This window comes from Heliangelus exortis, chromosome 23, assembly GCF_036169615.1.
Source record: "Heliangelus exortis chromosome 23, bHelExo1.hap1, whole genome shotgun sequence".
NCBI classification, from domain to species: Eukaryota; Metazoa; Chordata; class Aves; order Apodiformes; family Trochilidae; genus Heliangelus; species Heliangelus exortis.
Genome location: NC_092444.1, coordinates 2760495 through 2783480, shown reverse-complemented (window position 1 = coordinate 2783480; position 22986 = coordinate 2760495). Strand labels below are relative to the sequence as shown.

The 22986-nt window shown below is 52.2% G+C and overlaps 2 protein-coding genes and 1 long non-coding RNA gene across 3 annotated transcripts; 2 read left to right on the top strand and 1 right to left on the bottom strand.

Moving 5' to 3' along the window:
* Positions 1 to 821: 821 nt before the first annotated feature.
* Positions 822 to 6911, bottom strand: LOC139806722 (uncharacterized). The gene is made up of 3 exons (XR_011730334.1): positions 6780 to 6911; positions 2775 to 2916; positions 822 to 2042 (listed from the first exon to the last, which is right to left on the bottom strand). It is a non-coding gene; the product is annotated as an uncharacterized lncRNA (long non-coding RNA).
* LOC139806720 (protein-arginine deiminase type-2-like) lies at positions 2348 to 13552 on the top strand. Its single transcript, XM_071766736.1, has 16 exons — positions 2348 to 2598; positions 3978 to 4164; positions 4244 to 4313; positions 4471 to 4532; positions 4615 to 4732; positions 6032 to 6157; positions 6863 to 7041; positions 7223 to 7326; positions 7468 to 7579; positions 7658 to 7765; positions 9852 to 10003; positions 10298 to 10442; positions 11447 to 11540; positions 12162 to 12247; positions 12390 to 12518; positions 13240 to 13552. Exons 1-16 carry the CDS (start codon positions 2471 to 2473, stop codon positions 13471 to 13473), a joined length of 2034 nt encoding a protein of 677 aa, XP_071622837.1. The 5' UTR covers positions 2348 to 2470; the 3' UTR covers positions 13474 to 13552.
* Positions 13553 to 13887: 335 nt separating this feature from the next.
* SDHB (succinate dehydrogenase complex iron sulfur subunit B) lies at positions 13888 to 21969 on the top strand. The gene is made up of 8 exons (XM_071766737.1): positions 13888 to 14029; positions 14925 to 15052; positions 16138 to 16223; positions 18514 to 18650; positions 18931 to 19047; positions 19378 to 19479; positions 19673 to 19795; positions 21736 to 21969. The coding sequence occupies exons 1-8, from the start codon at positions 13955 to 13957 to the stop codon at positions 21814 to 21816; spliced, it is 849 nt and encodes a 282-aa protein (XP_071622838.1). The 5' UTR covers positions 13888 to 13954; the 3' UTR covers positions 21817 to 21969.
* Positions 21970 to 22986: the final 1017 nt, after the last annotated feature.

The following is a 22986-nucleotide window of genomic DNA, read 5'->3' as shown; positions in this document are numbered from 1 at the left end:
ACACCCCTCTTCCCCCCGGGAAGGATTTAATATTTTCCTTAATATATTCCTTAGTATTTTCCTTATTTCCTTTTTAATATTTTCCTTCCTGCTTACTGCAGCAGCTCGACAAAGACCCCCCCACACCCCACCCCCCAGGCTTGCAAAGACCCCAGAAAGCTTACAAAGAACCTGCATGGTTTGTAAAGGATCAACAAAATCTGTCTCTGGGAAGCTTGCAAAGAGCTCAGAAGGTTTGGAAAGAGTTTGAGAAGCTTTGAGAGACCCCAGGAGCTTTACAATATGTCCAGGAAGTTTTGAGAGACCCCAGAAGGCTTGCAAAGACTCCCAGTAGCTGTCAAAGACCTGACACAGCAAGCAAAGACCAAACCTGTTTTCCAAAATCCCAGGAAGCTTGCAAAGACCTCATTCTTCTTGCACATCAATGCCTCAAGGATAGGAACAGGTGCAGCAGCAGGAAAATGAGCCCCACCAGCCCCTTGGCAGACAAGGCTGCTTAAAAAACCAGCAGAACCACCCAAAAACTACCAGAGTCCCCAGGGTTTCAATCCCATCTTTTCTAGGGGGTACAAACTTGTTCCTATGGGTCCCCAGGTTTCCTTCTGCCTGGGAAGTGCTGGGGCCATAAGGTCAGGTGGCCCACAGAGGATATAAATCCATTTATATTTTCATGTACAAAACAAACCCATGACCAGCTAGAAGTGCTCCAGCTAAATTAAAAAAAAAAAAAAAAAAATCACAAATGATGTTGTTACCCTGGGGTCTTTCTTTAAGGTGGAAGAGATTTGGGGTTGGGTATTAGTCTTTTTGTTTGTTTGTTTGATTGTGTTTGTGGTTTTTTTAATTATTTAGAAAAGGGGGATTTAAATAGCATGTGTTTTCTGACTGAGAACTGAAACACTAAAATCCTTGGGTGCAGGAATCAGGAAGTGAAAATGGTAAAAGAGAATCTGCTTTTTGCTTGTTTTCTCCCAGACTGTTGGGTTTACATCTCAGTTTCTCCAGCTCACAGGTTTCAGGGAGGTGAGACCACCCTGTGCCAACCAGTGCCAACTGCTGGCTCTGCTTTGGGGTAAAAAGAGGGGAAATCAGTCTCATACAGTGCTGGAGAGCAGAACTCACTTGTGCAAACATGATGCAATTTTGGGTTTGGGGTTTTTTTTTTAACCTTTTAAAATGACTTCTCTTTCCAGTTCCTCTTTCACCAGTGTTTCTTAAATAATGATGGTTTCAACAGAGAGGGGCTGAACAGATCAATCATGATGCTTCCCAGGAGGAGGAACATCCCCCAGGTGCCAGCACATCTGTCCTGGGTTGGGGTGTCCAAATCAGGGGTCATTTAACCCAAGCCCCTGCCACCAGCAATGCCACCCAGGCCATGATGCTCCAAGAAAGACACAATCTGGGAACAAAATGGTTTCTATTTTCTTATATTCCTCAGGGAGAACACCTACAGCCTTTACCAAAATCTCCCCATTGCACAAATCTCCCTTTTGCACATGCAGAAAAGCAGGAAAGTTGCTCTTTTGCTGTTCCCAAGTGTTTGCTCAGCAACACAAAGTCCCCACTCACATTTGCTCAGGTTATGGCAAAACCAAAACATCCCAACGAGGAGCAACCTCAGATGGAAAGCTGGATGGGAGCTCATTTTCTACAACTCAACCACAGAAGGGAGGACTAAAAAAGAAAAGCCTGAAAGGGATATAAACAGGGAACATCAACCCGACTGTTTCTGCTCCTCAACTAATTGCTTGTGGCTTCCAAAATCTGGGGCAGAAGTTCAGGTTTTAAAATGAATATTTAGCTTGATGGTAATAAATCATGCAAAAAAACCCTGTGTGGGCAGCAGTTGCTCCTGGCATGCTCTGCAAACAGCAGGTTCACTATTCAAAACTGCTTTTTGATTTCCCCTCACTGGCAACTCACTGCTCAGCTTCCCTATGAGAAAAGGCAGGGGAGAAAAACAATAAAGGAGTGTCCTGCTCTAGCCTAAGGGCTGGGAAATAGGATTTCTTCCTCCCAAGAGCATCCAGAGCTTTTTCCTAGAGAGAAATAAAAAAAAAAAAAAGAGAGAGAGAGAGAGAGAGAGAGAGAGAGAGGATACCCCAAGGATGCAAACATCGGTTGAAACATGAAAACCATCACCTCCCCCTTGGGGTTTTTGGGGTCGAGGAGTTGGGGACAGCTGGGGGAGCTCCTTGCATAGGGCTGGGAGCCTGCTGGGCTTCAGGCCAACCACCCTCCCTCTCCTATCCCTTCCCTCCCCTTTTGAGATCATTTTCATGAGGCTTTAGAGGGTCCAATCCAACCACCCCCTCCCTGGGAGGCGGGGTGGGGGCTGCAGAGGTGCCATCCCAAATTTTGCCAGCTCCAGAGGGATTTGCTGTGGGGCCACTTGAGGAGGAAGGAGAAGCAGCTGGGTGCTGTCGGGGGGCTCAGGGGCACACAGAGCAGGTGGGGTAGGACCTGAATGCCCATCACTGGGGTGTCTGGGCTGCGTGGGGAGATGCCAGGGGACCGCACGCTCCGGCTGCAGCACGGGAATCGCATCGAGGCCCTGTGTGTGCCAGGGACCCACATTGCTGCTGACATCTATGGGTGAGTGGGACACCCCAGTGCTCCCTTTCCTCCCCTACACCTTTCTCCTCACCCTTTCCCCTTGTTTCTCCCTCTGGAAATCCCCCCCCCTCCTCCCTTTTCCTTCTTCTCCCCCCAAAACCCACCCCCCTGACACCGCGATTTAACGGAGCAAAATCCCCCCCAGGGGGGCAAACTTCTGGTATTTACCCCCGGTCCACAACGGGGTTGGGTTTGACCCATCTGGGGTCATCAGAGCCAGTGGCACCTCAGGAAGCTGCTGGAGAGCAGTGGGATGAGCAGGATCCCAGGGGATGGACTGCAAAGGAGGGGATGCAGCTGGGAGAGGGAAGGAAAACAAGATGTAGTGACCACGCAGCATCCTGGGAAAGCATGCAAGTCCCCACAACACCAGCCCCACACCCCTTAAACCTGGTGCTACGCTGCAAGAGAATTCTTTTTTTCTAAGAAAAAAGCCTAGAAGCCCATTTTATGGTTAATTCTGCTCTTTGCTGCTTTTGCAAATCTCCCCCTCGACACCCCAGCCAAGTGGGGCAGTTACAACTTCTCTGCCATCTCTCTGGGTCAAATCTCCTCCCCTGGGATTCCTAAAACCCAGAAACAAAGAAACCAAACCAGTTTTTCCGTGTACAATTCAATGTAATTTAATGAGCTAAGAAATGCCTGGGCAGCAGCAAACCAGAGCTCAGATTTCCTCTCCCCCCTGGTGTGGGTTTGACGGGGCTGCCAGCACCCAGAGGCTCAATAAATGATGCTGTAACAGTGATATGGGGTGAGCTCCTCAGGGTCAGGAGCAGGCATGCTCAACAGGAGCCTGCACCACAGGAGCTCCAAGAATCCCCAAAATAATAACCCTGGAAAGACAGGGAAATGGGGGACAAAGATCCATGAGAGGGGAAGGGGATGCAGGGAGCAGCAGGAGAGAAAAAGCAAAGGCAAGCTGGATCGGGAGCAGTGCAACAACTGCTTAAGAGGTGATAAAATCAACTCAAAAATTAGTTTCCCATGGTAAAGGCTCCCAGCACGTCCTTTCCTTGAGCTCAGGTTATGGCAAAACCAATTTATTTGGAAAATAAATGTGGAAATGTGCAAAGCACACTTTGGTGGGAGCGGGGCTGAGAGCTGTGGCAGTGACAGGGAGAGACTGTGACCTGCACAGTGCCAGAAAATGAACCCATTTTGTTAACATACCTTGGGCTGAACTAAAGAGGCACTTAAATCATTCCCAGGCAGGGAAGAAAGGGCAGAAAGGTGCCAGTGGGGAGCGTGGAGACACCAGTGTGCCCAGTCCTGGCTGTGTTTTAGGCTGCAAAGTGAACTGAGGGGAGAACCAGGTGGTTTTGGTGCAAAACTCTAAAACGAGGGAGTGTTTTTGGCAGGGCGGCACCGGCTGGGACTGTGTCCTTCAGTGTGAAGCACACAGAGGGGGTGAACGTGGAAGTGGTGTCCCAGGGCCAAGCAGAGGTTGGGGCAGCCCCTGGCACTGGGACACGGTGGCCACTCAAAGAGGGGACAGTCCTGAGGTTCAGCATGAACCGGGCCAGCACCGAGGTCAATGATAACAAGGTAAGGAGCCAGGTGAAGGGGTGTGGGACACCAAAGAGGGCAAACATCCTTCCCACACCACAAACTTGGGGCTTTGCAGGTCACTGTCAGCTTTTATGCAGAGGGAGGGCAGCCCATCAGCCAAGCTGGAGTCTTCCTCACCGGCGTCGGTGAGTACGAAGGCTCCTGCAAATCCACCTGCACCCCCCTGGTGCTCTGACACGGGGACAGAGATGGACCCAGGATGGCTGGGTGGTCCTGGGGGGGGCTTTTGTATCCACCCAACCTTGCTGTACCCTGGGATGAGGGTGGGGTCTGTCCATCCAGGGATCTCTCTGGACGTTGACACGGATCGGGATGGAGTGGTGGAGAAGAACAACCCCAACAAGGTAATTCAGGCTCCTGCACTGCACGGGGAGTCCAGGGGCTTGCAAGAGCCTGAGCTCACTCAACCACATCGGGGGGTTTCAGGCCAGCTGGACCTGGGGTCCTGAGGGACACGGGGCCATCCTCCTCGTCAGCTGCAACAAGGAAAGCCCCTTCACTCTGCCATCAGACGGCAACGACGAAAGGGTGTTCAGCAAAGAAGGTAACAGAGCTTCAAAGCCATCATCTGAAGTCAAACCAACTGTTATTGCCCCTCTCTAACCTGGCTGTGGCCAGTTCTGGGCTCCCCAGTTTAGGAAGGACAGGGGACTGCTGGAGAAGGTCCAGCAAAGGGCTACAGAGAGGATGAGGGGACCAGGACCCGAGGAAAGGCTGAGGGACTTGGGTCTGAGTTGGTTTTTTAATTGCTGGAGCAGAGGTTCATATCCCAGCTGCTCTTTGCTTTGCTTTGCTTCAGCCTCACCTCTCCTTTCCACCCCTTTAACTCAAAAGTTCAATTTCTACAAAATGCTGCAAAAACATCTACAGCCCTCAGGCCCCTTGCTTTGCTGAAGGCACTGCTAGTCCTGGGGCAGGATGGGGCCCCTCAGCCTCTGTTGACACACAGGGAGGACAGGGGACTGCTGGAGAGGGTCCAGCAAAGGGCTACAGAGGTGGTGAAGGGATTAGGACATCTCTCCTAGGAGGAAAGATTGAGAGATTTGGGTCTCCTTAGTCTGGAGAAGAGAAAACTGAGGGGGGATCTTATCAATGCTTCTAAGTCCTCCAAGTGGGTGTCAGGAGGCTGGAGCCAGGGACAGGACAGAGATAACAGGCACCAACTTGAACATAGGAGGTCCCATCTAAACAGGAAGGGGAGCACTGGGCCAGGCTGCCCAGAGCAGTGGTGGAGCCTCCATCCCTGGAGACATTCCAAACCTGGAATGCCATCCTGTGCCACCTGCTCCAGGTGACCCTGCCCTGCTTGGGTTGGACTAGATGATCCCCAGAGGTCCCTTCCCACCCCAAACATCCTGCAAGTCTGTGAAATTCTGCTTGGGAACCAGCTGCCCGTGAGCTGCTTTCCTCCAAGCTGCTGTGTAAGCTTTCCACATGGGAATTTGGTTGGTTTTGGTTTGTTTTTTAAATGCCATGCAAAGTAATTGCAGTCAAGCAGGAGCATGAAGCCCAGCCAGAAAAATAGCCAAGGTGCCAGTGCTGGCAGAGCCCAGGGATGCTTCATGTGGATGAAAGGACCTGGGGGCAAGGTGTGCAGCCGGGAATACCCATCTGTTCCTGGAAAACTCAAACCACGTGGAGCTGGTGCCCAGGGGCTTTTTGAGGCCAGGGACTGCATAGCAGCAGGACCACAGGTTGTTTTTCCAACTCATATAGGCTGGTGAGCAAGGGAAGAGCAGATTTTTGGGGGACAGGAGATGCAAAGCCCAGGAGAGAGCGTGGAAGCTGCCCAGAGCTGTGCTGTGCAGTCCTCCATCCCTTGGGCTTTTTTGTTCCCCCTCAGATCTGCTGGACATGGCACGGATGGTCCTGAGGACTGAAGGGCCCCAACGCCTGCCCCGGGGCTATGAAATTGTTCTCTATGTTCCTGTCACAGATGCTGACAAAGTTGGGGTCTTCCATGTGCAGAGTAAGTCCTTCCTCACCTCCTCTGCTCCTGCCCTCCCATGTGTGGGGCTTTCAAGAGCCCTGCAACCTCTTTTACTTCCCTGACCATGCTCTCAGCTTCCTTTCTCCAAATTTTTCTTGGGTCAAACAGTCCCTCTTCTCAATCAGTCAGAAAACTTCAGAGGTAACAAGCAGAAATACAGGGCCATAAAACTATTCATCCAAGGTCATCAAGAAAAGGAGTAACAAAACCAAACATGTCCTGACACCTAGATGCTTTATCCATGATGGCAGCATGTTCTACATGACATTTTCTCCTCCTTGCTCTTTGTTGTGGGCACAGGGATTTATTCCCTGGGACCAAAAGCCCTCAAAGAGCCTCCAAACATGCCATTAAGTAGCTTGGTCTTGTCCTCCAAGAGAGGCAGCATGCAGGTGGAGCATTGCCACCCAACAGCAGGTCAGAGGGGGCTGCAAAGGGCAGAAACTCCATGGAAAACATCTTCCCAATGATGGCTCCATCCAAGGAAAGGCTGAGACCTCTTTGTCCCCCCCTTCTTGTGGACGACTCCAAAATTATAAGCCCCTTAGCTCTCATTTTAAGGTCCTTCTGCCAGACCCACAGAGGGATCCGTGCCACCTACCCATGTGGTACAGCAGCAGAACAGGCTTGCAGCTCCCTCTGAAGCTCTGGATCTTTCCCACCTTCCCCTTTCTCTCCTTGCAGACCCCTTCTTTGGGCAGCGTTACGTGCAGGTGCTGGGCCAGGGGAAGCTGTGCCACACTGTGCAGTTCACTGGTGGGGCTGCTGAGATGGAATTCTTCGTTGAAGGGCTCCGCTTTCCCGATGACACCTTCTCTGGGCTGGTCTCCATCCATGTCACCCTCCTGGAGACCCTGGCTGAGGTCTGGGGGCTCCAGAGGAGGGGTGTGACACCCCGGGGGTCATGGAGAAGGGGGTGGGGATTGAATAGGGAACAATCCCTATTGACATACCCCCGAATCAGCTGAAAGGTGAGGGGGGGCTTGGGGTGATTGGTGATGAACCAGGTGTAGAGGGTCCCCCCTTTCTGTTTGCCTCCCCCAGGGTATCCCCCATACCCCAGTCTTCACTGACACAGTAGTGTTCAGGGTGGCCCCGTGGATCATGAGCCCCAACACTCTGGCCCCAGTGACTGTCTTTGTCTGCAGGTAAGTGCCAAGGGGTGCTGCCAGCAGCCCCAGTGTCACCCTGGCTGGGGAGGCGACAGGCAGAGAAGGCAGCTGCCTGCAGGACATATCCACCCTCCAGCAGCCCTTCATCCCCTTCCCTCCTGCCATCCACTTTCCCAGCCTGAAGGACAACTACCTCTTCATGAAGGAGATTAAGAACCTGGTGAACAAGGCTGGCTGTGAGCTGAAGGTTTGCTTTGGCTACTCTGGCCGTGGGGGCCGCTGGATACAGGTAGGTGGGCACCAGAGAGGGAGCAAACCTTGCCCTTCCTCCTGATGGGCTCCAAGGGTTTTTTTCTCCCTTCTTTAGGATGAAATCGAGTTTGGCTACATCCATGCTCCTCACAAAAGCTTCCCAGTGGTGCTGGATTCTCCTCAAGATGGAGGGCTGGAGAAATTCGCCATCAAGGAGCTGCTGGTAAGAGGATTTGTAGGGTTTTGTTTTGCTTACTCCACCACTCCTAAAACCCTGCTTGCACTTGGCTCCTTGGAGGATCCACAACAAATTGCCTGAAAAGTGAGTTTAACACCACTGCATGCACCTACATGGAGATACCATGTCTGTTGGAGGGAGGCCACCAACAACCTCACCCTCCGCAAAGCCAGGATCAAAGCCTAATCCACATCCCAGACATCTGGAAAAGCCTTTATCCCAGAAAGTGCTGGATGAGAGGAGCAAGGAGGAGCCCAAGCCTTTGGGAATGAAAGCTTCTTGTCAAGCTCTGGCACAGGAGTGGATTCCTTCACACCAAGCATCCAAGCAATGGGTTGATGTTTCCTTTCCTCCTCTGTGCCTGTGAACGTGCCTCAGCTCCCAGGCAAGAGAGGAAAGGGAAGTGTGAGTGGAGTCAATTTACTGCCTCGAAGACAGCAAGGTGCAGCCAGCTGCCAAAAAGATCCCCAGGGGGCTTCTCTGCCAGCCACGGGCAGGGCACTCAAAGAAAACTGCCTGGGACAGCAATGACACTGTCTGGAGCATTTTGGGAGAGCCCAGCAAAGATGAGAATGAAAAAAGAAGATGGATTGAATGACTGCTTTCTGCAGAAAGGGCAGAATACCCCCAGGTACCCACAGAACTTCTGCCCATACACCTGGCAGCAGCCTCAGGCCTGGTCTTCTCTCCAGCAGTCATGGGAGAAGGGGACAGCTTGTTGGGTTGGTTTTTGCTCCATGTCACTTTGGAGTGACATGACTTTTTTCCAAAGCACTGCAGTTCATCTTTTCTCATGCCTGAAATAAGTACACAGAGTCCCAGGATTCATCCAGCAGGAAGGGAACAGCACACTGAGCAGTTCTCCTTTGCAAAGGAGCTGGGATCTGCCCTCTTTAGGAATTGCTTTGCTTCATATTTAGAGAAGCAACTTCAGCCTTGGGAGCTGCTAACACATTACACTCCAATTTCTCCTCTGGAGCCTTCCCTAATCCCCACGCTTATCTTTCCAATCTCATTTTCCAGCTAGGAATATTTAACCAAACACACACAGGGTCCTTCTCTGGCCCCAGCCAAGCCCTAAGCCCCACGCCAGGGAAAAAGGAGACGAGAGGGAATTAGCCCCTCAAAATCAATCTGGAACTGATAGGACTTGGATGCAACCTGCAAACCTGGGATGAACCAACCCCTGACAGCTGAAACCAGAGCAGTTCATTAAAGTGAAATAAGCTGAGGGCAGGTGGTTGGGCCCCAGTCCCTCCCAGGGAAAGGAGCTGCCCCCCAAGCCACCCCAAAAGTGCCTGGGAGCCCCCAGGGCTCCCTATCCCAGCTTCTACAAACACCCTTAATTAAACAAAAAACAAAAAAAAAGGCAATTTCTAGATGGTAACCATCCCCTCCCAGTTCTCCCTGCTCTTTATTGACCTGTACACAGGTTTACCCCTAAGGAAACCCAACACTAAGAAGTGCTGGGATTTAACACAAACCCAACAGATACCTGATCCTGTCCCAGGGCTGCTCCAAGCCTGTGTTGATTGGAATCAGAGAGCAAGGACAGGTTTGGGGTGGGATTTTTGTTCCCCCACTTCCATTTTTGGCTTATTTTTAACATTGCAATCTCTTCCTTGGGCATTTGACCCTTGCACATCTCATCCAGGGGTTCATTACCCATGCATACACAATGCCTGATAGCCCAGATATATTATGCCCTAAAAATCAGGGTTTAAATAGGATTCCTGGGAAGTATGGCCCTTTGGGTGGCCCTTGTGCCTGGGGTGGGTTTGTGTTCAGGGGTTGAAATACATCTCAGTCACCAAGAGGTACACAGAAAGTCAGCTTTGGGATTACTCCAGCACCTTATCAGCTTAATACAGGGATATCAGAGAAGATCTCTCCCCCAGCTCTGCCCCTTGCACTTACCCTTTATCCTTCCACCTTTCCTTTAGCCTCTTCTCACCCACAGCTCCATTCTTGACATTTTTACCCATTGAAGCTGGGCTGAGCCTAGCAGAAGGGATAAAAGCAAAGACACAGAGTCAAGGGGGACTCTTTCCAGCAATTTCTCTTTCCCCAGGGTCCTGATTTTGGCTACGTGAGCAGAGAGCCCCTCTTTGAAGCCATCACCACCCTTGACTCCTTTGGCAACCTGGAGGTCAGCCCCCCTGTGACCGTGGAGGGGAAGGAGTATCCCCTGGGGAGAATCCTCATTGGCAGCAGCTTCCCCACGTAAGAGATGGGAAACCCACTGGGGAGTAAAGGAACCCCAAATGCCCCTAAATATAACACAAAATAAAAATACACCATCAGATGAAGGGGGTTAATTAGCCATTCCCTGCCTAGCTGGTGCCCTATGGAGCAGATGCATCCAATCTTTCCCTGCACATCTTTTCTTTCCTTCCTTCTTTCTTTCCTCCACTTTGGCAGCAACTTCCCTGTGTGTACAAACTGATGCTGAAATATTTACTCCCTTTATTGATGGTATTGATTCCCTTTACTCTCTTGGGGTTATTTCACCCCCAGGTCTGCAGGGAGGAGGATGACCAGGCTGGTGAGGGATTTCCTCTTCGCCCAGCAAGTGCAGGCTCCTGTGGAGCTCTACTCTGACTGGCTGTCCCTGGGCCACGTCAACGAGTTCATCACTTTTGTGCCCACCTCTGACACCAAGGTACCCCAAAAAATCCATGGATTCCCTTCTGAAATACTAAAACCCCTGGGGACACCTCTAGGGCAAACCCCAGAGCTTGTTTTCTTGATAGTCCCAACTACCAGTGGTTTGGGTTCTCACCTCGGCCCCAAAATGAGGGCTCTGAACACAAAAAGGGATTTGCTGAGCTGATCATGAACAGAGACAGAAGGAAACCAACCAAACAAAAAAAGATGTTTGCAAAGGTCAGCCAAGAAATTTAAATCTCAATATTCCCCTGGGCTGCCCAGGGCTCACATCTCCTCAGCATCTCCCTGATGTTTTCAGGAGCTCACTCTTCCTTCTGGCATGGTTTTTATTCCTTCTGACTCCTTTTGCCCCTGGAGGAGTGATGCCTTCACCTGGATGGTTCAGAAAAGGAGTATTTATGCACACCCCCCTCACAACCCCCCCTCCCTGCAGTGCTTTTGCCCTCCCCAGGGCTGTGCAAAGCCCCTGGAGAGATGGCACCAGGACTGCAACAAGCAGCCTCCTGCACTGCTCCAAGGAGACCATTCAGCCAGCACACACTCCACACCCTACAAATCCATGATTCCCAACTTTCCAGAGCATGCTCGATGCAAATTTTCAGCTTCTCTTAGGAAGCTCAGAGTACAATTACCCACTTACTCCCCCCTGCCCGGAGACAGAGCCCCCCAGAGAGGTAGCACCCTCACTCCTCCCCATCCCAGCTCACACAAACCTCCAGCAAATCCTCTCCTGGGGGTTTATATCCAACCCCTGGGGTGGGCAGGATTGGACCCAGCTGCAGCCAGGCTCCAGGTTTCCTCTCTGTCCCAGTTCAACCCCTTTGGGGGGGTAGGGGTGTCAGGTGGGTGTGTACCCACCTCAGATACACCTGGTGTGAAAAAAGGCACAAAAAACTGGAAAAATGCTTCATTTTAAGAGGTTTAAGCTTTGCAAAAATACCCCTGGGAGGACCCTTGAGGTGTTTTGGTGAGTGCTGTCCCTCCTGTGTCCTGCAGGGATTCCGGATGCTGCTGGCCAGCCCCGTGGCATGCTACAGCCTCTTCCGGGAGAAGCAGAAGGAGGGACAGGGAGAAGCCACCATGTTCAAAGGCAAGGGGACAGCAGGTGGCTTCAGCCAAGCTTTGGTGTCCCCTGAGACAGCTGGAGCCACCCCACCAAGCAGCCAGCCCTGACCGGTGTGGGGACACTGGGGACATTTTCCCACCCAGCTGTCCTGCCACCATCCCCAGCCTCCCCGAGCCCTATTTTGGGAAAAAGAGTGGGATGGGAGGGATAAAGCCCTCCACAGAGAGAGGAGGTTTGTTTGGGAGGATGGAGCATCTCTGAAAATGCCAGTAGGGCTCCAGGATGGAGTGGGGACAAACGGGGTCTGCTCTGGTGTCACTCACTGTGGGCACCCAACGGAGAGGGGGTCGAGGGGAGGTGTCCAGAGCTCCATGGGTCCCCCTTGGATCACTGCCACTTGCCAGGGAGCTGTGGGGTGGAGGTGGCAGCTCTGGTTTTATGGGGCTGGGTGGGTGATGGGGCCTTCCCCATGCTCTTTCCCACGGGCAGAGGTTTTCCTCCCACCCAGTTTTCCAACAAACCAAGAGCTGAGGCTCCCCAAGCTCAGGAAGTTGGGATTTGGGGAACTTTTCTCACCTCTGCACCCCACCTTAAGCCAGGTTTCTGCCAGGGCCTCTTCACTCTGCCTGGGGTTTGCATCCGTAGGGTACTCGGGGACAGACACCAAACGGGTCACCATTAACAAGGTCCTTTCCAACGACATCCTGGCCCAGCAGAACCAGTATGTCCAGGTAATCCCTGCCGACAATAATGGAAATTCCTTAGGATAACCACCCCGGGATGGGGGGGTGCAGCCTGCTAAGGGGAGGTGTTGCATGTTGGTTCTACACAAAATGGTTTTGGGGACCCTCCATCCCCTCCATCCCCCTCCAGCGCTGCATCGACTGGAACAGGGACATCCTGAAGAAGGAGCTGGGGCTGACTGAGGAGGACATCATTGACCTGCCTGCCCTCTTCAAGCTCGACAAGCAGGGCAAAGCTGTGCCATACTTCCCCAACATGGTGAGGGGGAGCTCTGCTCCTCAGCTCCTTCCCCAAATCCAGCTTGTTCAGCCAGGATGAGCCCCGAGAGTGTCCCCCCCCCCCAAAAAAAAACCCCCAAACATTTGTGCAGGAAAAGAAAACATCTCCAACCAGGCTTGGATAAGCCCAGGTCTACAGACACTTTGTGGCTTCATGTTGCTTGTGGTTAGGTTAAAATACCACAAATTTTGAGTTTTGAGATCAATGGCTTTCAAAGCAGTGAAATTGCAAGGTGTGGGGTGGTTTTGAATGATAGAAAGAAAAAAACCCAATGCTGGATTTGGTGGCCTGCAAAAAGTGGCATCCAAGCTCCTTTCAGGGAGTGATGAGGTCTCTCCTGAGCCTCCTCCTGGAGACCCCCAGCTTCCTCAGCCCTTCCTCACAGGATTTGTGCTGGAGCCTCCTTGCCCTTCTCTGGACCTGTCCCAACCCCCCAATGTCCTTTTTTTCTGAATTGGGGTGCCCCAAACTGGACACAGCACCCGAGGTGTGGCCTCACCGGTGCTGAGTACAGGTCAGGATGAATTCCCTGCTCCTGCTGCTCACACAATTCCTGATCCAGCCCAGGATGCCATTGGGATTCTTGCCCACTTTTGCCAGCTCCCTGCCAACCCTCCCAGCTCCCTCTCTGCCTGCCAGGACCTGCCACTCGGTGCCACCATCCCTCACACGGCTGTGCCCCACTCCTGTCACCCCGCAGGTCACCATGATCGTCCTGGCCAACAACCTGGGCATCCCCAAACCCTTCGGCCCCATCCTGGGGGGTGAGTGCTGCCTGGAGCTCCGGGCTCGCAGCCTCCTGGAGCCGCTGGGGCTGTGCTGCCGGTTCCTGGAGGACGTGGTGTGCTACCATGACAGGCTGGGGGAGGTGCGCTGCGGCATCAACGTCCAGAGAGGGCCCTTCCCCTTCAACTGGTGGCACCTGACGCCATAGCGGGGCCTCCTCCTCCCCGCCCTCCGTTCAGTGTGTGTTGCTTTGGAGTTTCACTCAATAAATACTTATTTGCTGTGAATTATTTATTCGATAATAAACGGGAAGGAGCGCGAGGGAAAAAAAAGGAGAGAAGTCCTCAGGGAGGGGGCCGCCATTGCAGCCCTCAGCTGCTGCCTGGGGTTGGGGCAGGCGGGAGGCTCTGGGTCACTCCCTTGCCGAACGGATTCGTCTGGGAATTCATGGGGAGCTTCCCTGCTCTCCCCTCTCCCTACAACAGCGGGGTCCAAGCTTCCCGGCACCGCCATCCTGCCCGGTAGCGCGGGGACCGCCACACTCAAGATGGCGCCCGCCCTGCGGCCGCCACCACACACAAAATGGCGGCGGGAAGCGTTTCCCCCCCGCTTCCCGCGGCTTCCTCTGAACGCTGCCCCGGGGGAAGCGGAAACTTCCGCTTCCGGGTTCGGCACTGCGCAACGCCAAGATGGCGGCGGCCGTGGTGGGAGTCTCCTTGAGGCTCAGCGTCCCCGCCCGCCTCCTCCGGGCAGACCCCCGGCTGGTGAGGGCCCTGGAGCCGCTCTGCCCCAGGCAGGCGGGAGTGGGGACCTGGGGAGAGGCGGGGAACGGGGGGCTGGGGGCGAGAGAGGGGGTGGGAGTAGAGTGGGGGGCAGGAGGGGTGGGGAAGGGGGTTTGCGGGCAGCTGAGGGGGTGCAGAGGGGCCTGGGGGGCAGGAGAGGTGAAGAGATGAAGCTGGGGGGCTTGGGGAAGGCAGGGAGGGAGCTGAGGGGCAGGAGAGGTGCAGAGATGGAGCTGAGGGGCAGAAGGGGTGAGGAAGGGGGCTTGGGGGGAGCTGAGGGGGTGCAGAGGGACCTGGGGGGCAGGAAGGGGCATGGGGTGCAGTGCAGGGATGGGAAGAGGGTTCAGAGGGGGTGGGAGAAGGGGAGGTGGGCTTGGGGGGGAAGAGGATGTGTGAGGGAGATGCTGGGGGAAAAAAGGTAGCGGGAAGGGGTGTGTGGGAAGGGCTTTGCGGGAGATGGAGGGTGAGAGGGGGCTGGGGAGTGCAGGAGATCCAGCAAGAGGGGTGGGAAAAGATGTGGGAAGAGGAGCAGGAGAGATGTGGGGTGATTCGGGAAGGGGTGAGTAGGGGTGAAGGGCCTGGGGGAAGCAGCTTCTGGGAGCAGGGGGAATACTGGAGCAGGGGGAATGCAGGAATGGCAGCAGACACTGCGGGGCTGGGGGTTTCTCCTCTGGAGCCAGAGCCCCGGGGGGACAGAGGGGGCTGCAGGGGCTCCCCTGCTCTGCTCAACCCTTGGGAGGATTTTCCCAAAGACAAAGCAGTGGTGGATCCTGCAGCTCTTCCCCCCTCAAGCCGTTTTGTGTTTTTTCACCCTGCTGGAAGCCTCCTGAGGGTTTCTTTTTGCTGTTTGTTTGTTTATTTATTTGTTGGGCCACAGCTGTGCCGGGGGGCCCAGACTGCGGCGGCGGCAGCGCCGCGGATCAAGAAGTTTGCCATCTACAGGTGGGATCCTGATAAGGCCGGGGACAAACCCCGCATGCAGACCTACGAGGTGGATCTGAATAAGTGAGTGTCTGCCAGGAGGAGCCAGGGATTTTCCTGCCAGGGATTTTGCTGCCAGGGATTCCCTGAGAAGGGAGGGGGGGGGAGGTGGCTGAGGAGCACCTGAGCTGACAGCAGAAGGTGTCAGCAGCCTCATTAAGCTTCAGGGACTGTTCAGACCTGGTTGGAGTGGCCAGGGAAGTGATGCCTCAGCTTGTTACAGAGCACTTTGTCCTCTGCACGGGGGAGATTGATGTCATTTTGTGATTAAACATTTGGGTTCACCACGTGGGATTGTTTTCCCCTCCCCTGCCTGTCAGTGCCAAGTGTGACAAATCAAACTCTCAATAGCTGCCAGCAGTTAACCACTCACTTGGTTTTGTGACCTCTGTGAGGTTTAACCTGCATCCCTGAGTTGTGCTGAGGGCTTGCAGGATTTTCCTGCTGTTTAGAACCCTGATTTACATGGAAAATTGGGGGGAATGTTCCAGAAGGAAAGTGTTTGACATGGAGCTCGTGGCACCAGACCAGGGTGATAAGGCAGAAGCTTTCTTGACTCTTCTGGTTTTCTTGACACTTTGTTACTTCTGGTTTTTAGTACTCAACTCCTAGTAACCACCTGCATGTTCTCCTGTAGCTGGCATCAAGGAAGCTCTCACTCTGTGGCTTCTTGGAGGGGTGCAGCCCCCCTGTGGTACAGAAGCCTTCACCTTGATTTCCAGGCACTCCAGTTGCTGCTGTGCTCTTGCCAGAGGGATTCATTCACCTCAAGCCTCTCAGCTTCAGCTCCCAAGCCACACAGCACATGATGGAGAACTCACATTTTTTGTGTGCCTTGCACCAGTTAATAATTCCTGGGTGTTGCCTGAGTATGAAATTGCAGAAGTTATCCCAGGTTGTTTGGTTTTCTGTGCAGCCCTGCTTCTTGTGACTAATGAGGACAAGCAGACTTGTTAGAACCTGACCCAAAAGGAGTCTTGTCATACTTTTCAGTTTATTTTTACCTGTAGCTGATCAGAATCCTTTGGGGTGCTGCTCAGTGCCCAGAGATGAAGCACTGAGGCCAGGAGGGTTCAGCACAGCTTCCCCCACTCTGTTTTCTGTTGCAGATGTGGGCCTATGGTGCTCGATGCTCTGATCAAGATTAAAAATGAGTTGGACTCCACCCTGACCTTCCGTAGATCATGTCGGGAAGGTAAGAGGGCTTTTCCAGCCTGGAAAATTGAAGAGTTCCCTTGGCAGCCTCTGTGTTGCTGACATTGTTTGTGTACCCACTGGGAAAGCTGTGGGTGAAGCCCTCTCCTGCTCCTGCCTGTGAAATACCTCAGTGAATCAAGAAGTAGAGCTGAAGGTCATCCTCACAGGGTGTAATCACACAACCCTGTGAGCAGTATGCTCCAGTCCTTCCTGTTTCACCTCTAATCTGGTTCATCTTGCTGCCCTCCAGTGCTGGAGAGATCCAGTGGGAGAGATTGCAACAGCCAAATTGTGGGGGAAGAGGTAGTGAATGGGAATGAATTGTTAGGGGCTGCTTTATCTGGTGCTGCTGGGGAAATAAGGAAGGGTGTAACTGGAAGAGTCCTTCTGGCTTTCTAGGAATGGCTTCAGGAATCCTTTGGCCTTTTGACTAAGCTCAAATGGATTGGGGGAGGAAAAGGCTGCTGGGGGTTTTATGTGCAGAGTGACCAGGACACAAATCAGTACATTTCTATTTGTATTCAAACTGTCCTTTCCTTGGGTGGCTTTCCTTTTGGAAAAAAAGAAAATGCCAATTGATGGATAATTTTGGAATGCTGAGCTGAACATGCCAGCTGTGGAAATGCAGGAAGGGAGGACAGGTTTGGATCCAATGAGGTGTCTTATGCTAGCAGGAAAAAAATTAAGTGCAATTAATGACAGAAATCACAGAATGTTCAGGGTTGGGAGGGAGCTCTGGAGATCCCCCAGTCCAACCCCCCTGCCCCAGCAGGATCCCCCAGGGCAGGGCACACAGAACACATCCAGGGGGTTGGAAAGGCTCCAGAGAAGGAGACTCCACAACCTCTCTGGGCAGCCTGGGCCAGGGCTCCCTCAGCCTCACAGGGAAAAAGCTTTTCCTGATGTTCACATGGAAGCTCCTGTGTTCCAGCTTCCATCCAGTACCCCTGCTCCTACCATTGCACTAAGAGCCTGGTGATGCCTTTAGTGATGCCTAAAGATGTTTTTGCCTTGAATTTCCATGAAAAGCACTCAGGAAGGCAGCAGTTTCCTCACCAATCTGCATAGGAAGGGGAGGGATGTGACACAGTGTGGCTGTTCTCACTCTGATATTTAGATGGCCAACGCTCTTCCCGGGCAGCTGGAATTAAATTAATTGCCCTGAATACTTTCCTTTGAGAACCAGAAGACAGATCATTATTTTTTTTTCAAGCTAGGCTCGTTTGATCTTGCCCTCTTTTTTTTTTTTTTTTTTTTTTTTTTTAATTTGTTTTCTCCCATGCAAGGTAAAAAAATCCAATCCTGCATTCCTGTGGGCTCCTGCTTGCAATCCTGGTCCCCTCTCCAGTTGATTGGAAAATAGTTGTAACCATTTCTTGAGTGGGAGGAATAACTTTGTCCCAGTGCCAGCCTTGATCTGGCAGCAAGGGGCAGGGTGCTGGTGTGAGGAGCAGTGGCATTTCTCTGACTCATATCAATTGATATGTGTCAAATCCTCTGAAATTAAAGTTTTGCCCTTTCAACATTTGTCTTCTTTCTAATGGGATGGCTGGGGCAGTCTGAATTGGACACCCGAGCTTCTGACCTGAGGAGTATCCATGACAGGTCTGCAATGTTTTTTTCTTGGAAACCTTGGCCTTTCCTGAGCTCCAGCTGATCCTTCTATTCCTGGGAGATGATCAGCAGTGTCATTTAATCCATTGTTAAGCTATTTCTGTGCCATTTGTTCTGCTGAGTGTCTGTCCTCTCACCTTTGGGCAGCTGAGGGGTGCAGTTTATGGCACCACTGGCACCTGCTGCCAGTGGCACAGAAAGAATCTCCTGTTTTGGGGACTTAGTTTTATGTTCCTGACCTTCAGGGATGCTTTTGACCCAAAGTGTGAGGCTGAGGAGTGGGGATTCACCTTCCTCCTCCCATCTTACACCCTCAGCTGTTTCTCCTCACTGTGAGCTCTGTGCTTCCAGCTTGTGAGCAGAGCTGAACATTTGCCCCACATCAGACCTAATGAATGGTGTGGAAGGGATGAAGTGTCCAAGCTCCTTGTTTTCTGCTGGGGAGGGAAGCTGGGTGCAAGTTGGGTGCTGTGGATGTGTTCAGGCTTTGGTGGAAGCTGCTCTTGGGTTTGTTCTTTATTCAACCACCCCCCTGTTTGGTAACTTCTGGCATTTTCCCTGTCACACACGGAGTTCTGTGAAGACAGCCTTGGGTTGTTTGGGGCCAAGAGGATATTCCTCATGTAGGATAAGAGGGTAAATAGCTAACATTCTGCCCTTTTTCTCCCACTCAGGCATCTGTGGTTCCTGTGCCATGAACATTGCTGGGGGAAACACCCTGGCCTGTATCAAAAAAATCGACACCGATCTCAACAAGGTCACTAAAATCTACCCTCTCCCCCACATGTATGTGGTGAAGGACCTTGTTCCGGTGAGTATCTGCTCTGTCAGCTTGTCACCAGGGGTGTGACACCATTCCAGGCAGTACAGGGCTGGAAAGGGTCACTTTGGGAGGTGCCAACAAGATCAGGTGTCACAGCTCCCCTGTTACGGGTGTAGTGGGTCCCAGCAGAGAGGGGATCTGTCCTCGTTTGGAGAAATGGGGCAAGCTGAGGTTGCAGATGCCTTTTTCTTTTGGAGTGGTAGCAGATGTTCCATCTCAAGCATCAGTTTAGCTTAACAAATGTCACCTCTCTGCCTTTTGCTCCTAGGACATGAGTAACTTCTATGCACAGTACAAATCCATCGAGCCTTACCTGAAGAAGAAGGATGAGTCAAAGCAGGGCAAGCAGCAATACCTCCAGTCAATAGAAGACCGTCAGAAACTGGTCACTGCCTCTTTTCTCCTGTCAAAAAATCCCTTCCAGATAAGACCCAGAGTTAAACATTAACCTGCAGTAGCTTCTCCTGCCTCTCATGGCAAAGCTGGGCACGTGCAGCACAGCATCAGTGCACGTCTGCCTGATGAAATGTGGTGGTGATGGGGACTCTGCTCTCATTTCCACTGTGCCCTGTGAAGCTGCAGGTGGTTGTACAAACCCCGGGGAGGCTGCAGGCCCTGGGATAACCCAGGGGAGAGAGAAATCCTCCCTTTTAAATAAAAAGCTTTGTCATAAGCTTCTGGAGTGGTTTGACTGTGATCTCCCACCCCCGTGCAGGACGGACTCTACGAGTGCATCCTCTGTGCCTGCTGCAGCACCAGTTGTCCCAGTTACTGGTGGAATGGGGACAAGTACCTGGGTCCAGCGGTTCTGATGCAGGTAAGTACAGGTCCCCTTTGTCCCCTGGGGCCTGCTGAGGGACTCCCCAGCTAAAAGCAGTCCAGATATTTGCGTGCACAGGTGAGGGTGGCATTCCCCAGTCCAAATCCCGAGTTCCTGAGTGAGGTGTTGCTCCTGAAACCTCGCACCGCCCTGGAGAAGCCTTTGTGGTGACAGTGCCCCTGCCCTGCAGGCCTATCGCTGGATGATTGACTCCAGAGATGACTTCACAGAGGAACGGCTGGCACAGCTCCAAGACCCATTCTCTCTCTACCGGTGTCACACGATCATGAACTGCACCAGGACTTGCCCCAAGGTATGCACACATCCCCCTCCCGTGCCCTCCCATCCCCCTCCCGTGCCCTCCCATCCTCCTCCTCTGCCCTCCGGCCTCGCTGGCTCCTCCCCAACCTCTCTTCTTTCAAAGCTGCACAAAAATCCCCGCTTAAGCTTCTGTTTCCTTCGAGCTTGCCTTGGCTCCTTCCACCTCTGGAGGCAGCCCGAGTTCCTGGTGGCGTTGCTGGTGACACTGACTGTACCAGAGGACGTGGCAAAGTTTGTGTTCCAGGTCACAGCAGCCAGGTGGGACTTGGAGGCTCTGCTGTCACCAGGAATGTGCCACCAAGGTGCTGCTGACACCAGAGGTGCCACCAGAAAGGATGTGGGGGAGTTTGTCCCATGTGGTCTGATCAGTGGTGTGAGGGAAGTGCTTAACCCCCAAACACTGCAACCTTAAAGCCCCAACAGCAGCAGCTCTTGTGCCATTTCTGTAAGGGAGAGGCTCCAGCAAGTGTTGAGCACCTCTGGGGGAAGTGTTTAATGCTGCTGTCCTGCCAGCAGGGCATTCCCCAGATGGTTTCTTCTCTCTGGGATTTCTCTGGAGAACTTCCCAAGCTCTCCCTCTTCCTCACCTTCCAGTGACCTTCCAGTGCCTGTCGTTGGGCAGATAATCAAGTTTTGCTTTCCTGCCAGCTGTGCTGTTTTCTGGCCAGCCCCTTCCTGGTGCTGGAGCAATTCTCCTTGAGCTGGGAATAACCTGGAGGAGACTGAGTGGCTCACAGATGTGGGGGAGATGAGATGCTTGAGATCAGGGCTGAGAGGTGTTGGTCAGGAGCTGCCTGCTGCTCATGGTTTGTGTTTTTCTGAAGTGATTCACTGCCTGCAGATAATTCCCCCTTTGTGCAGGGTGCTGGCTCGTGATCTGGTGTCAGCCCTGGTTCAGCTGGAGGTGAAGGTTCAGCCCCAAGCTCTGTGGGAGTGCACGTAGAGCAGGGAAATAGTGCTTGCTCTCAAATTTGAGACAGGTTTGTGGTTAATAACACCTTTCCACTCACAAGCTCTAATCCTGGCCGTTTCCATCAGCTCTGGAAGGTGCTCAGGGAGCTCTGCACACACGGGTGGTTTCCTGGGTGGCCTCCAGCCTCGGGTGCTGCAGTGGGCACCCCCCTCCTGTTTGGAAGCTTTGGTAGAGAAGTTCTGCAGGGTGATATGCATCTGAATTGTAGAAAACCCCATCTTTGGGCAGTTTAGCTGAGTTCTGTGGGAGGAGCATTTTCCCTTGGTGCCCTGGTGCTCTCACCTCCCCCGTGCCCTCACATCAGCAGCTTTTTTATTTCAGACAAGGAAAAAAAAAAATAGAAAAACAGGTCTCTCATACCATCACTGTTGAGCTTTCACAGGGCAGTTTCCTGCTTCCTGAAATCATCTCCTAACACCCCTAAAAGTGTTGGTTTCAGTCCTGCTTGAGCTTTATTAGAAGTTCCTATTGTTCAGCCTCTCATTCTTCTCTTTGATCCTGGCGTTGCTGATTTAACACAGCCCTCCAAAGGCATTGAGCATTTTTCTTCAAGCAGGAGGCAGTGCTGGTGTCCCAGCCCCCAGGCAGAGGAGGTGAGCTCCCAGCACTGCATCCCTACTCCAGCCTGCTTTGCTTTTCCCTTTTAAATTCACTGCTGGAATGCAGAAAATCCTCATCAAGCACAACTTAACAAGGGACTCTGCAACCCCTAACACCCAGTCTGCCCGGGGCAGGCTGTTAGAGCTCTCCATTATTCTTTCACCTCCCAGCAGAAAGAACAGTATTAGAGTTTTAGGACAAAAAAAGGATGCTGAGCATCCCCTCTGCCAGGTGTTTTCACAGGTAGCAGCTGTCTGTGAATTTACTGTGTCCTGGATGGGATCAAGGGGAAGGGAGGGTGCTCCAACACTGATTTCCAGAGGAGCTGACTGAAACTTTTTTTTTTTTTTTCTATTTAGGGTTTGAACCCTGGCAAAGCAATTGCTGAGATCAAGAAGATGATGGCAACTTACAAAGAGAAGAAGGCAGCTGCTGCATAATGCTGCTCCCTGCCTGGGATTGTAACACACAAACATGATTTTACCAGGCAGTAATTTACACCTGATGCAGCAAGAGAAGGTTCCAGCAGGGAGTTTGGTGTTTTTCCCATAGGCTTGCACGTAAAATAAATACTGTAAAAAAAAACCAAATAAGAGGTTGGGTTTTTTTTGACTTTATTAACACTATTGAACCTCTGCCTCAAACCTCTCTGGATTGCAGATTTGAGCAGCTTGGGGTCACCTCTGGGGCTCTGCTGTGGAGTGAGGTTTTGGAAGTGGCCCCACAACAGAGATGAACAGAGAAGGAATTTCCACCGGGACCTTGATTCTGTGTCTTTAAAGCAAGTGCAGGTGGAAAGAAACAAGAACACAACAGAAATGCTGGAAGAATCCCATCGTACTCCAAAATCCCCCAGGGATGCTGGTGAGGAGCAGAGGGTGCAGCCTGGTGGCAAAACACTGGTGGCAGTGCCACTAGGAACAAGGTGTCTTGCCACTACCCTCCTGAGGGGCTTTTTATGCCCAGTCCTAAAATAGATGAGATTTATTGGAACAAGGTTGCATCTTTCTCTAGTAAAGTGGGGTTTACCTCCTGATTTCTCAAACTCGGGATGTTTGTGGTTGGTTGTAGCTTGAAGCAGCTGTTTGCATCTTGGAGGGGGGTTGGGAGAAAGAACCCACTTTCTCTTTTGCTGTTTAATAAGATTTTTTGTGTCTAGATTTACTAAAAACTTGTAGAAATGTCATGATGCTGCCTCTGAGATGTGTGGTGCCCAGGGTGCTCCCAGGGGGCAGCAACTGAAGACTGAAGTGGCGTTGAAAGTTCTGCACAGCAATGTACAGAAAAAAACTGTTGAGGTTTTTTTTTTTCATGTATTTATCCTGCAGCAAGGGAACCTTGTGGCTGTCTCAAGAAGCTCAGCTGATGTTGCTGTTTTAATCTTCATTTGCAGAAAGACTTCTTTCTTTTCTTGGAGCAAATTGCTGAGAGCTGATGGGAGAGAGCACTGCCCTAGGGCAGAGATCTGACACTCCAGATCCACGTGTTCTGGGTCACTCTCCCACACTGCTGCATTTTCTGTGGGTGGATGAGCAGGGGTGCTGTGATGGGGAGGACCCCACTGCTGATGGCAAACAGCAGGGACATGGTGACATTCCCATGACACTGAT